Here is a 14159-nt window from a genome sequence, read left to right as displayed (position 1 = left end):
CCTCCAAGAGTGTCTTGTTGTATGAGACTTCAACCCATCCCTTGCCTATTCTCCTTTTCAGAACTACATCACAGCTGAGGAGTTGAGGCGTGAGCTTCCTCCTGACCAGGCAGAGTACTGCATTGCCCGAATGGCACCGTACACGGGCCCTGATGCGGTGCCGGGTGCTCTTGACTACATGTCCTTCTCCACCGCCCTGTATGGGGAGAGCGACCTCTAAGGGCCAACTCCAGAACTCCAGAGCAGTTCTCTCTCCTGCATCAGTGCTGATCTTCTCACAGACTAGATAGATGAGAGCGCTGGATGGAGCCGCATCTGTCTTTCTCTCAACCATCCAGTCCTTAAAGTGATCAGTACTCCTGAGGAAGAGGAAAATATTTAAGAGTGTTGGAAATGGGACTTCATAGCACACCTGAGGGGGAGGGGGGATAGATGTTTGGGGGAAGGGGGTTACCATGGCATTGTGGGAAGAGCAAATAACTGTCGATGAAGCTTGCCACGCATTGAGGGACAACCTTTTTGATTCTGTGTTAAACATGTCGGTCTTGGAGAGCTTAAGAAAAGATGTAGGATAGAAGGAAAGAGAGAAGTTTAATATTGCAGATTCAGTGTCAAGGGAAGAGGGTGTGTGGCTTTGGACTGTAGCCACAGCTCAGGTTCTTTAATCATCTTCTGTTTCCTCTTAAAATGGCATGCATAATATGAAAGGACCCGATGCTGTTTTTCCAGCTTTCAAGTGATTTCTCACCAGCAGTAACCTGTAAAGACAGTTGATGTTGAGCTGTTGGGCTCATTAAATTAGAAAAATATTAATAATTATTAAATCTACTAGGTTGTTCTGGGATGGAACTAAAGAGAGCTTAAAGAATCAGCTTTGGCTTCAGTCTATGCCTAGACACTTAATCTGCACCCTCTACCCCGGTGGGGAGGGCACAATTTTTCTTTGTTTTAATTTTGTTGCTTTCTTCCTAGAGTTGGTGGGAGGTTTGGTTTTGGGTTTGGAATATGTTATTTGGCATATAGCAAGGCTGTATATCGTAGGAAAATGGACAGAATGACTCAAGTGTTTTGATAGGGAATTTGTGACATGCCCTCTTAACCCTTTTTGTTGGATCGGTGGAACTCTTTGAAAATCTAACCTCAGCTTTTTCCTCCCTTTTTTTTTTTTTTTTTTTATTTCCTCTCCAGCAATTTTGAGTTAGCGGGATTCTATGCTGTACATACTTATTTTCCAGTACACAGAACTGTCGGACTACCCATGGCGGTCACACTGGGCTTCAGGTCATAAGCAAAGATTATAAAATGAGCAGTTTCACCCCTGCGGAGTACTGTAGACGGGCTTAGGTAGCTACAGGTCTATTTTTTGAGGGGTTGAAGAATGAAGCTACAAATTATTATTTTTTTCAATCAACCATACAGCATTCTCTTATTGACTCCCTGACTCAAGTAGACATGTTCCTTAAGGATTTATTAACCGAAACTAATGTCCATCTGCCATCTATCTCTAAGCGTTTCTCAGATATTACTGAATATCCTTGTGAGAGCTTCAGTGCTGATGTGAGCAGCATAGCCTTGTAGTGACCCTCCACTAGAGCCTATGACTACACAGCTGCTGAATCAACCGTGGAAAAGAGAATTTTATATAGTCAGAAATAATTACAAACGTGCCTGGTAGTTGCAGGTTGCTCTCTCTCCCACTAATTTTTTCCTTTCCTTTTGTTGTGCACTCGTTTTTCTCTTTCTACAGGGGGGGGGCAGGGACCCAATGTACAGCTCTGGAGGTTGAAGGGAAGGAGCGGGAGAACTGAAGTCTTAATGAACATTCCATTATGTCTTAATTAAAATTAAATTACTGTCTAACAAATCTATGCAATCATGTATCAAATACCAACCATGCTCTGTAATGAATGGCGGGGGTGACTTGCAATTGGAAGTGTTGAATTGAAGTGAGAAAAAATTAAGGGTAGGGGGAGGGAATAGGGTTGGGAAGATGGGCTTCAGAAGATTTGAACAGACTTGGACCAAAAGCCTGCACTTACGTCTGCAAAGTAAAATGAAAGCATTTGGAATTATGATTTTTTTTCTTTTGTACTCTTTACTATCAAACGTTATCTGCTGTACTGGAAATTTGCAAAAACTGCTTTCTGTCTCAAGATGATAAGTGAATTTCACATGCACACATAAAGTTTCCTTATAAAATATTACCACTTTGAATTATTTGTCTGTGTCCCTACTTGCTTGAGCTTTTTCAATCAATCATTTGATTTGGTCTCTGGAGCTTTTTTATATATACATATATATATCAAAGTTTATAAATGAATGCATTAATGACGTTCTTTCAACAACATTCGTTACAATATTGATTAGCAATTATTCTTTTATCCTGTGACAGACAGATTTTGTATTACTGTAGGCCTATTAGTGTAACCCCCCCCCCCTCAAAATATATATATTTTTTTCCTGTGGTAAATCTGCATTGGGCCTCACTTTATGGATGGTGCTCAATTTGAGGGCTCTTTAAACATTTGAAATTATTTTAAGAAAGCTCAAAATAGCCAGATACCACATGCGCTATTAAATTGCTGTGTGCTATTATATTTGTATAAAAACTAAAAAAAAACACAAACAGCCACTCTATTAAACGGTTTAGACAGGTGATGACTCACAAGAACCAATAGAGTTAACTTACCATCCTCCTAGCCGTGCTGAGGAGGGGTTCCTGAGTGAAAATGTGAAGTCAGCACAGTCGACTGTGTTCAGCTCCTCAAACGACATGTGTGAAATAGGCTATTTCAGAAGAAATATCGTTTTTAATGTTTAAAGGTTATATTATTTTGGTCGAAATAGGTCGTTTTTTCGGCTGTCTGTTGGTTGTCGAAAATGAACGGTTAGGCTGCTATGACAACCTGAGTAAACGTGGGCTTTTTCTTTAGCCTCTGAATCCTGGCCGTTACAGTGGTGAGGACGCGCGCCTTGTGTTTAAATTCACACTCGGGCGGGAAAAACGTGACGGATCTCAGAGAGGGGGCTGTTGTGGCGGGAATCATGTTGGCGTTGACGTTCACCTGTGGCTTACTACTCATTCTGTTGTCAGATTCAGTAAAGAGGAAGGACGAAAATCAGGTAAACTCACGACTGGAGACGAAAATAAATGATTTAATCTTGCATGTGTAAAATGTATAGTTGTGTAGCCTAATATTTTGTAATAACAGATGCAAGAGGATTAGGACAAATCTACTGAACATGTCAGCTGTGTAACTTATGCAGTGCATCCTGACACACACAGAAAATAAATAAATAGGGCAAATAATAGACATTAATGACAAAAATGAGAAGAAACATTGATTAAATTCTAAATCTAATGGGTCATATAGGGACTTGCCCTTTACAGCATGTTACGGAAAATTTGGTCATATTTTTCTGAGAACTGAAGGTTTTTGTGGTTGCTCAGTAATGATTGTGTGTTGCATGTACACACTCATCAGAGATGGAGATGTTTCCACAAACTTCTGAACATGTGCAAGTCATTTAGCAAGCTCTCTCTCTCTCGGGCCTCATTAAAGGACACTGCTCTATTCTTTTCATGGATTCAGTAAATATTGCCGCATATGTTTGGCATATTTATGGGTAATGGAACATCCGCTGTTTTTTTCCACACTACATCTCAGAATATATTGGCCAATTCATGCTGAGAGCAAACTGCCATCTGACTAAATTTGAGTTTTTCTTCTATAATTAAAGTAGGGCCTACACGACGATGCCAAATTCAATTGCAGGAGAATATTTTGGAATATTTAATCTTGGGGCTATTTAATATATAAATATGTACACTCTTTGCTTGCCTTCAATAGGATAATCTGTCCTTTGAGAGAGTGCATTAATATAAATCTTTCATTAGCGTGTCTAAACCATCTCGCATCACCTTCCCATCATGGGACCTCCAGTGTTTTTCACGACAGTAGTCTGCTGTTCTTCAGCCAGACACCATGTTTCCCTTTTTTGAGAGTTTTTACACAGACTAGCCTTTCACATTCGGCCAGATGTGAAGAAACTGACCCCCTCCCGTTCTCTAATTCTAGTTGCTGGTGTTGGACAAGCAGACAAGTCGAATGTATAAATCTCTGTGCTCTTTCCAGCGTGCGCAGTGCATCAACAGACAGCTGAGGACGGCTGCAGAGACCACATGCACAGGTGAAGTTCATCACAGGAAACAAAGACTTCTCATTTGCTGTCAACATTTTTTAAAAGTCTGAAGTGTTTGTGTTTGTCAGCAGATGCGTTGAGGTCTAAATGTCAGCTGGCTCGCTCTCAAGCTCTGCGGGCCAGCACTCGTTCTGATTCCTTCGCTGTCTTTATCCCAGAATGCAAAACCGATGGAACTTATACAGAGGTGATGTGAAGCTGAAGTCCAACACCTGGCGAGGAATATGTCTGATTAATTTACAAGTTCAAAATAACCACATGTATTTAAAATATAAATCGTCTGTGGTATTATAAATGTCTTTACAGTGACATTTGATCAGTTTACAGCATCCTTGCTTTAATTTGCAGTTTTTTTTTGTTTGTAAGAATTTTTCATTTATCTATTAAGATTATTAATATATATATTAGTTAAAATTATTTATAAATATAATTAATCAATTATATAAATGTATATATATTTATGGGTTGTTGACGTGACATGTCATTTTCACTGTCCCACAAGATAAAAATCAATATAGTTAATATTATTTAAAATGCAGTAAATGGTTAAACATTTCTTTGTCCTACGTGGACCTGTTGTTATAAAAGCTGCAGCTTTTTTACATTTTGAGCTAAATCTCAAAATTGTCCTATGATGTGACTGTCCCAAGCATGGTTCAATAAATTACAACTTTTATAAATGAAAAAGAAACGCATAAAAATGTGCACGTGGTCAATTTTGTCTCAGAATTGTTCAAATATTTAACTTTTCTAGAACCACTACAAAAGTGTTACGTTTTGTTATATTTTTTAATTAAAAACTGCATTAAACTACATAATCATGGAAAATTATGCAAATGTGTCTTGCTTACCGCTAATGACAGGTTAGCTTTGAATAGCAAGGTGACAGAAATTGACAGAAAAAGGCTGAACCTTGCTTTGATGTCACAGAAAATGTACTCCGGTGCCTGCACTGTCACACCACAGGACAAAGATGTCACACATTTTTTGTTTTGTTTAAAAAACTATTTTAAAAATTAAACTTTCTTTCTCCTTTGACATGTTCAAAATTAAAAAGAAATAATTGAATTACTACCATTTCTGTCCTTTAGTGTGATGTAATGTCCTATGGTGTGACACAGATTTGTTTTTATCTCAAAACATCTTAAAAAACTGTTGAGTTTTGCAATAGGGGAGATAGAAATATCTCTCATCTTAAAAATGGTATCATTTTCAGCAGTTTTGAACAGATTGAAATTGTCCAACAAGTCATGGGGGAAAAAATGTTAATTATTATTTAATATTAAATAAATAACACTATATGAAAATAAGTGTCTAACAATGAAGTATATGTATTAAGAGTTTTTTTCCCTTAATTTTGAAAGATCAGACTTCACACTTCACATTTCTTTTTCAAAAAAGGTCTTTTACAACAAAAAACTATTTTTACTGCCTATTTGTCAACTACCCATATATATGATTAAAGTATTAATTTAAGAATTAATTATATATAGAATTAATCAATTATCTAATTTTTCTTTCATGAATTAATGCCTTCAGGCTTTACTGTTTCAGTTCCTCTTTTAAGGAAAACATTATATGTTTTATTCAAAAGGAAACATACTGACTGAAGACTTTTGAGTAGTAGTATGTATATGTACTGTATAAATATATAATTTTCAAATTAATACCTTAATTAATAATTGATGACATTATTTGATGACTGCACATACAGATCTAAAATCTGTTTTTGATGTGAAAATGAACAGTTTGCATCAACCAATGAACTCTTATGACCTTTGACCTGTAGGTCCAGTGTCACAATCAGACGGGTTACTGCTGGTGCTCCTCTCCTGATGGGATTCCTGTGAGCGGCAGCTCTGTCTTACAGCTGCGGCCCAACTGCACTGGTGAGTCCTGTTCGACAGCACAATCAACTAGTGATACAATATAAACCATGGGCCTTATTCAGGATTCTCTTAACCACTGGACTTATAAATAAAATATGGTGAAAACATCTCTAGATCACTAAGATTATGTCAATCTGTGTTGAAGGTCAGATGTCAGATATTGCTCAGGAAACTGACCAGGAATTAGCACAAGCAAGTGAGAACACACACACATACACAAATGTTTCAGTACAATTAAATAAGTGTCCCGGTATCTGCCATGTTTCCCCTCTGGGTTTAGAGCGAGGGGTTCGGTGGCGCTTCAGTGTTAATTACTTTATTCTTACTTTAATGCTTATACTTTATATTACTCTTTATATATATGCCATTAATGAAAAATAATTTTAAATCCAGGAGTCACAGTGCCTCCATTGTGGGTGACAATCCTGCTGACCCGAATGGAAATCGTTCTGTCAGGCGACCCACAGGTGAGAAGGAGAGATGATCTAGGCTTCATCTGAGTGTTTTGAAGACTGAAGTTGTTTTGTTTTTTACTCCCCAGACTCTTTAAAGACCTGTGAACATGAGCGAATGTCTGTGCTCGCTGAAGCAGCCATGCAGGGCTCAGAAGAGCGTTTTGTCCCAGAATGCAGTGCAGATGGAAGGTACAGAGCTGTTCAGTGTCACAGCAGCACAGGATACTGCTGGTGCGTGAGAGTGGACACAGGGCGGCCCGTCCCGGGCACTTCAGCCAGGTAGGGAGGGTGTGTGCGTCTGTGTGTGTGTTAGTGAGTGTAGAAAACTCTACATGATTCTGTACTGTGTGCAGGAACCAACTGCCTGACTACAGCGCTCAGGAAACACACACGCTCATCATCAAAAACAGCTACACACACAATCCTCTCTCAGGTCAGTATTAGAGAAGTGCCATGCAGAATGGGAAGAATGTCAAAGCAACAAATCCTGTAGAGGGAAAACATGCACTTACCCTTTTAAATCTAGACATGACCAAGCTGTTTATGCAAGGTGTCATATACTGTAGGCCATATGTGGAAGTTTGTTTCCGCCAAGGAGTACAAAAATAATAATAAGGTAATATCTTACCATTCAGAATTTTATTTCACAATTTGGACTTTTTCCTTCATGATTTTGAGTTTAGGTGGCATCTCACAAATCAGACTTTTTTCTTACACTGCTGAGAGGAAATTGTCAGTAAATTGGAAGAATTGTGAGATACAAACTAAGAATTGAATGAAAAAGTGTGAAATGCAAGATAACTCAATTCTGAGTTTATATCTAACAATTATGACCTTTTTTTCTCACAATTCTGAGAAAGTCACCTTTTTTGTTCCATGGCAAAAATAAGCTTCCATACAATACTAGACTCATGGGCATTTATGTTAGGGCGAAGAACCACCAAAATGTCAATATCGCAGCACTAATTTGTCTGTAAAATGTGTATTTTTATCATAAGTACATGCAAAGGATCTTTTATAGAGTTGTACATAACATTTTGAATTAGAATTTTATACAATGTTTGTATTAATACAAAGTTCTGGCATGAAACTCTAGATGGCACAGTCTGACATAATGACATCATCATCATCACATGGCACAGCTTATTGGTTCTCTCCTGTATCGGTAGCCAATGAGCTTGCTGCTCAACATTCAAATACTTAGCTAATGTTTGTGGTAACAGTTTGCAGCACACTCCAGAAACCCTCCACCTTCCCCAGCTCCACCTGTGTAGATCTGCTACGGGGTGATCATGTATGCTATATGGGGTTATTCATGTTATATGTGCAGCAGCAGTATTTCTTACATGCTCACAGCAGCATGTTGTGGATGTATTGGCAGTAGCAAGTCTCGGTACTTGCTCTGTCGCAGCAGTGTAGACCCAATACATTAACATTGTCAGGTACATTACTATGCAAATCACTCCGAGAGTTGTCATGACAGAAATAGTTTTGTATGTTGAATGTTTATCTGCCATGTGAATATATGTCAGTGAATTTTTATACAACCTCAAATCTTAGCCTATTTGATTCTCTATAATATATATATATATCTGATGTCTGTCTGTGTTTGTGTAGGTTGTCCCGGTGTACGAAAGGCAGACTTTCTCAAGAGTTTAATTCAAGCATTCCAGCAGGAAGTTGAAAGTGGTGCTTCATATTCTCAGTACAGATTACACTTCAGTTACAGTCACCAGATATTACAGTCATTAGACATCATGATATGGAGTCATCAGAGTAAACGGTCACTCTGTGATACTTTCATAACATTGATCTGCTCCCAGGCGACATTTCAGCATTTATTCGTGAGTGAATCAACAGCACGGATCAAGGTTAAATCACTTGAATTTCATTTCGGTTTTGCATTTTGAATCAACATTAAATCCAACATGGATTTAAGTTCATTGTTGGTTTATAAGTATTTTGTTAACCTTTTTACAACAATTTAAAACTTTTTCAAAATTGAAACGGCAACTAATATTATTTCAACGTTAAAGGTCAGTTTCTGACTCAACAAATAAATTCCAATGTTGCAAGTATGAACATTTTTGTCATTCAGTTTCCTTGCTGAAATGGCACACTTCATATTTAAAACAGGGTTGTTATTGTTATTCAACATGTTAATAATACTACCAGATAACAGTTTAAAAGTACAAGAAAAATCACAAAATATTGTTTCATTAATTTATGCATGCATGCATTTTGTAATCTTTCTAATGGATTTAAATGCATTTCTACATTCTCATTTCTGTGGCAAGTCTTGAAACTTCTGTTATGACTTGGGTTTTGTGTGAAGTGTATGATGCTGTTCTTGTCTCTCAGGACATGTCCTCATGTCCTTAGCTCTCCGGCCTCTTACTCGTCTGTTCAAACTCTCCGTCTGTACTTTACGCTGCTGGACACAGATGCTGACGGGCTTCTGAGTGTCCGTTACGTCTCCTGCTCCGCAGATCTCTGCGTCCTCGCCGCTGTGCCAAGAAGTTCATGCAGTTCTGCGACCAGGACGTAGACCGCCGCCTAAGCGCTCAAGAACTCACTTCCTGTCTTGGCATTTAAGGCCAGACTCCATAAATATTGTGCAAGATGAAGTATCTTTGGAAATAGTTTGAGATGTCAGTTTGACCTTCATCTCCTCACAGCTCTTTTGAGTCTCAGACTGCAGCGTTCAATCACTTCACTCTGGGTTTTTCAATCTGTTCAGCTCTCGCCGCCGCTCTGACCTTTTCACTTATGCAAGTCCAAACACTGTGTCTTTCAAATATAGGACTTGTTATTGGTTCTGTAAAAATAACTACGGTTAAGGCTTTCTGGCCGCTGGAGCGGTCAAATGTGTCTGACTGTGTATTTGAGTGCCTAAGACAGTGAGTTTACCATGGTAAACTAACATCTTAATCATTCGGTGTTCATGACATACAGTAGGATCTGAAAGTCTGAGACCACATTGATAACTTAAATATCTACTTTTTTATTTAAATTTGGAATTAACTATAAAGTTTTACGACCAAATACTAAGAAATTCTGAAATTTAAAAAATGTGTTTTTGATTCGTTTTTCAGCCTCAAAAGTAAATGTTTTTTCTTAATTTTTTTGTTGAAAGAAATTAATACTTTTGTTCAGCAAGGATGTTAAATCAATTTTAAAAAATCATAGTAAAGATGCATATTGCTAGAAAAAAAAAATCTATTTTAGAATCTTTTTAACTTTTAATTCATCAAAGAATCCTCAAAAAGTATCACAGGTTCCAAAGAAAATATTAAGCAGCACAAATGTTTCTAACATTGATAAAACAAAATCAGCATATTAGAATGATTTCTGAAGGATCATGTGACACTAAAGACTGGAGTAATGATGCTGAAAATTCAGCTTTGCATCACAGAAATATATTGTAAAGTATATTAAAATAGAAAAATGTCATTTTAAATTGTAATAATGTTTCACAATATTACTGTTTTTATTTTTTAAATAAAAATAAATGCAGCTTTGGTGAGCAGAAGAGACCTGAAAAATCTTACCGATCCCAAACTTTCAAACAGGATATACTAGATGGCAAAATACCTTGGTATAAGTACCGTGAGTTTATACACTGAACAAAATTATAAACGCAACACTTTTGTTTTTGCCTCCATTTTTCATGAGCTGAACTCAAAGATCTAAGACTTTTTCTATGTACACAAAAGGCCTATTTCTCTCAAATATTGTTCACAAATCTGTCTAAATCTGTGTTAGTGAGCACTTCTCCTTTGCCGTGATAATCCATCCACCTCACAGGTGTGGCATATCAAGATGCTGATTAGACAGCATGATTATTGCACAGGTGTGCCTTAGGCTGGCCACAATAAAAGGCCCTTTTTGTGTTTGTCAAAAGGTGACAAAAGGTGTTTGTCTTGATGAGCCTTGAGGAGGTCAAAACCACAGTAAACCTTGAATATGAATGGAAGAATCATAATAATGTGGCTCAGACACCCTTGACAGGTGTTTAAATGGTTTATTATACTGCTGTCACATTATACCATTTACTCCAGTGTGTTTGCTAAGCTCATTCTATATAGTATGTCTGTGCATGTGTTTACATGTTGGTGTGTGTTTGCTATTCCATATTCAGTTTTTTTGCATTGTCTGAATGCGTTTCTCCTGATCTTAACGTTTGATCTGCTTAGTTGGATAGTGAAGTAAAAGCAGCAGCACCAAAGCACATCCCTAGGTGGCAGTGCAACTCTAGTCCAGATCTGAGTGATTCTGCATTGAGCTACTGACTGTTTTTGACTATCGACTATCAATTTGCTGCATTCATGATACAATTTTGAAAGTGCCTTTGCTTGATGAGACATTTGGTAGCAAGTAAGCGAGATATTGGTTGCTTTGCCATGCTTTGCCATAATCATAAAAACTGATGTTATCTGAAACACCTAAAAACTGGGCTAAGGTTACAGACACTTCTAAATGGAGTCCCTTGATTTGCCATTTTTGGAAATACAATAAGTCACCCCTTTCACCGATTACTACTAAAAACCACTGAAAACAACTGATACTGTAAAAAATGCTGGGTTAAAAAAAGCGGTTGGGTTACTGCATCGATGTGGCAGGCACCATATTTGCTCTGTATCTCACATCTGGAAACTAATCGCAGAATGCGCTGTGGGATTTTCTCTAAAACGATCGTACAGCACCTGGGAGGGGGGTATCCTGGAACAAAGGCAAGATTCAGTATGTATTTGTGTCAATTGCATCCTCTTATAGCAAAACACAAATTAAGGGAGCAGGAAGAGTAAAAATTAAAGCAGCACAGTCTAATCTAATCATCATTATTATTTTATTGCTAGCCTGAAGAGCAGGGGGGATTTAGTGATTTAGGGGCCAATATATGCACACATTAATCTAGATCAACCTTGAGGTTCTCTTTTTGTTGTGATGCTTCAGATACAGGTTTTCACAAAAACATAATAAATTCTGAAATTATAAACCTCACAATTGAGCCTTTAATTTTCTTTTTTAAAGAAACAGGATGAGTCAGAAGTATAAATTATTATATTACTTTAAAACGGGGTTATGTGGGTGGATTTTCGCATTGGACTGACTCTGAACAAAAATTTGAGTCTGGATTATTGAAAATGCACATTCACTCTGTACCAGTAGGGGGCGCTTTTTGACGTCAGAAATATAGCAGTTTCCCATAACGTCTGTAAACAAAAGCAGCACTCTGCTCATAAACGCTGCTTTCTCAGATAAGATGAACATGCTGGCAAAACTTTTCTGAAGACAGTTGGTTCCCTTATAAAAACTATTGAATTAGTGACAATGAGAAAAGTCCACTGACGAGTTACCAGCATAAGCCTGGGCTCCCAATTGCCTACCCTTTCCAAAGGCTGTCTAATTCTAAACTTTAAAAATATATTTATTTTTAGTTATTTTAACTATAAAATTTAAATGAAGATGAAAAAAAATTATGAAAAGGAAATTATACATTTACACACCAAAGGATTATATCAACCAAAAAAAGTATGAAATATGCTACTTGGTTCTAGCGGCATTTAAAACAAACATAATACACACTGTTGCTCAATATTTAATTACAGCTTCAAATGTATATTTTCTTTTGCCACAAACAGGATACACAAAAAGCACGTTCAACTCTGACACATCTGCGCTAAATGCGCATCTCCTTTATGAAAAATATTTTAAGGGGCCCTTGGCTTTTGGGGGCCAAAGTCGGTCACCTACCTTAGCCTAATGGGTAAGTCCGCCTCTGCTGAGGAGCATCATTTGTTTTGTTTTTTTGTTTTTTTTAAGTTTTTTTTATTTTTTATTATGCAAACAAACATGCTATTTACAGGTGACAAATCAGATACAGAGTAACCAGGGTCAACAAACATACATGACAGCCAACATGGTTTGTGTGAGTATGAGTGTGTGTGTGTGTGTGTGTGTGTGTGTGTGTGTGTGTGACTGGGTGTTGGGTTTGGAAGTATACTAAACAAAATAATCAAAAAATTAAATAAATTAATCAAAAAAAAAAAAAAGAAAAGAAAAAAAAAATACAACAGTAATGATAACAGTAATAATAATAATAATAATAATAGTAACATTAATAACAAAAATTAGAGGATAGTAATTAATTAAAAAATAAATAAATAAATAAATGTGGGGAAAGTTGGAGGATTAGAAAGAGGACAAAATAGTAATAATAATAATAATAATAGTAGTAATCATAGTATTAATAACAAAATAATAATAATATTAATAATAGAGAGAAAATAATAATAATAATAAAGCTAAAAAGAGTAAGATATTGTAAGGCTGCCTCTGGGCCCTCCGTGGGCAAGGCATAGTTTAGGCCCAGGACGAGCCATCTAGGAGAGGAGAGGAGCTGCAGGGCACAAGGACCAAAGTCTCAGCCCCGGCCGCCACTCACATGCCATGTTTACCTCACATATGTACTGTATATGTATTGTTAAGTGTATAATGCATTAAAAAAGTGTGACGTGCAGTGTGGAGCCAGCCCAGTGCAAAGCCCAGGCCCCCATGCTCACGTCCCACTTACCCTGTGTGTGTCTGATATACATGTATGCATTTTTTTCATGCATTTCCCCTTTTTTTTTTTTTTTTTTTTTTTCCCTCCCCTCCTCTCCTTCCTCCTCTCTCCTCTTCCCTTGCTTGTTTTAAAATAGATGTATGTATACCGTCTAGTGATGCATTAAAAAAAACAAGGCATGTAGTGCTGAACCTGCCAGAGGCAAGAAAACCAGGCCAAAGCTGGTACAGGTTGGAGATACAAGGCCCCCGGCCCCACAGCACACCCACCAACCACTAAACCCAACCACACAGGGCCACAGCCAACTGAGGCCCAGAGGCGTGAAAAGAGAAAGAGAGAAGAAAAGAGAGAGAAGAAAAAATAAATAAATAAATAAAAAGTGCAGATAGCAGAAAGCAACCGTAAGAAAGGATAGAGAAAGATAAAAAAAAAAATAATAATAATATTAATAATAGAAAAATATTTTAAGTTTTTGATTTAGTTTGATATTAGCCTTTGTTGCTACCTCTTCCTAACCCCCCTCCCCCATAATCTTATGTAGATATTGATGAATGGTGTGTTGTTGAGGGTGGCTTCAGACAGAGAGGGTCAACGGATTCATGATTGATGGAAGTTTATGAGAGATAACAAAGAGGGGTTCAATTCTGTTGTATGAGGATGCTGAGGAGCATCATGACAGAATGCGTCAGGTTTTGCCTTTGGTGTGAGAGACCAGGGTTCGAATCCACTGTGAGACACCAGTGTGTCCCTGAGCAAGACACTTAACCCCTAGTTGCTCCAGAGGCGTGCGACCTCTGACATATATAGCAGTTGTAAGTCGCTTTGGATAAAAGCGTCAGCTAAATGAATAAATGTAAATGTATTTGACAAGTGGCTCTTTGCCAGAATAAGTTAGGATGAGAAGAATATTTACAAATATGTCAGCTCACTATTAGACATGATTATGAATCTTCATGAGACGGTTTGTGTTTTTAATCGTATATCAGTGCTTCAACGCTCAGAGTAGATTCTGTTCAGTTGGATTGCACTGTGTTCATATTAAAA

General features: G+C 37.4%; 2 protein-coding genes across 3 annotated transcripts in view; both read left to right on the top strand.

The window, feature by feature from the left end:
* actn4 (actinin, alpha 4) overlaps positions 1 to 2214 on the top strand; it is a 47911-nt gene extending 45697 nt beyond the window's left edge. For both annotated transcript variants that reach the window (XM_079392556.1, XM_079392555.1), the window contains exon 21: positions 62 to 2214. In XM_079392556.1, the coding sequence (XP_079248682.1) occupies positions 62 to 220 (159 nt within the window). In that variant the 3' untranslated portion in view covers positions 221 to 2214. The remainder of the gene's footprint in view (positions 1 to 61) is intronic.
* Positions 2215 to 3045: 831 nt separating this feature from the next.
* Positions 3046 to 9095, top strand: LOC306853759 (SPARC-related modular calcium-binding protein 2-like; the record flags this gene model as incomplete). The annotated part of the gene is made up of 9 exons (XM_079391405.1): positions 3046 to 3123; positions 4080 to 4191; positions 4275 to 4390; positions 5993 to 6092; positions 6238 to 6288; positions 6634 to 6826; positions 6901 to 6980; positions 8165 to 8252; positions 8909 to 9095. 9 exons carry the CDS (start codon positions 3046 to 3048, stop codon positions 9093 to 9095), a joined length of 1005 nt encoding a protein of 334 aa, XP_079247531.1.
* Between the last annotated feature and the right edge of the window lie 5064 nt (positions 9096 to 14159).

This window comes from Barbus barbus, assembly GCF_936440315.1.
Source record: "Barbus barbus genome assembly, chromosome: 34".
NCBI classification, from domain to species: Eukaryota; Metazoa; Chordata; class Actinopteri; order Cypriniformes; family Cyprinidae; genus Barbus; species Barbus barbus.
The sequence above is the reverse complement of the archived record's forward strand: the minus strand, read 5'-3'. Positions and strand labels throughout refer to the sequence as shown.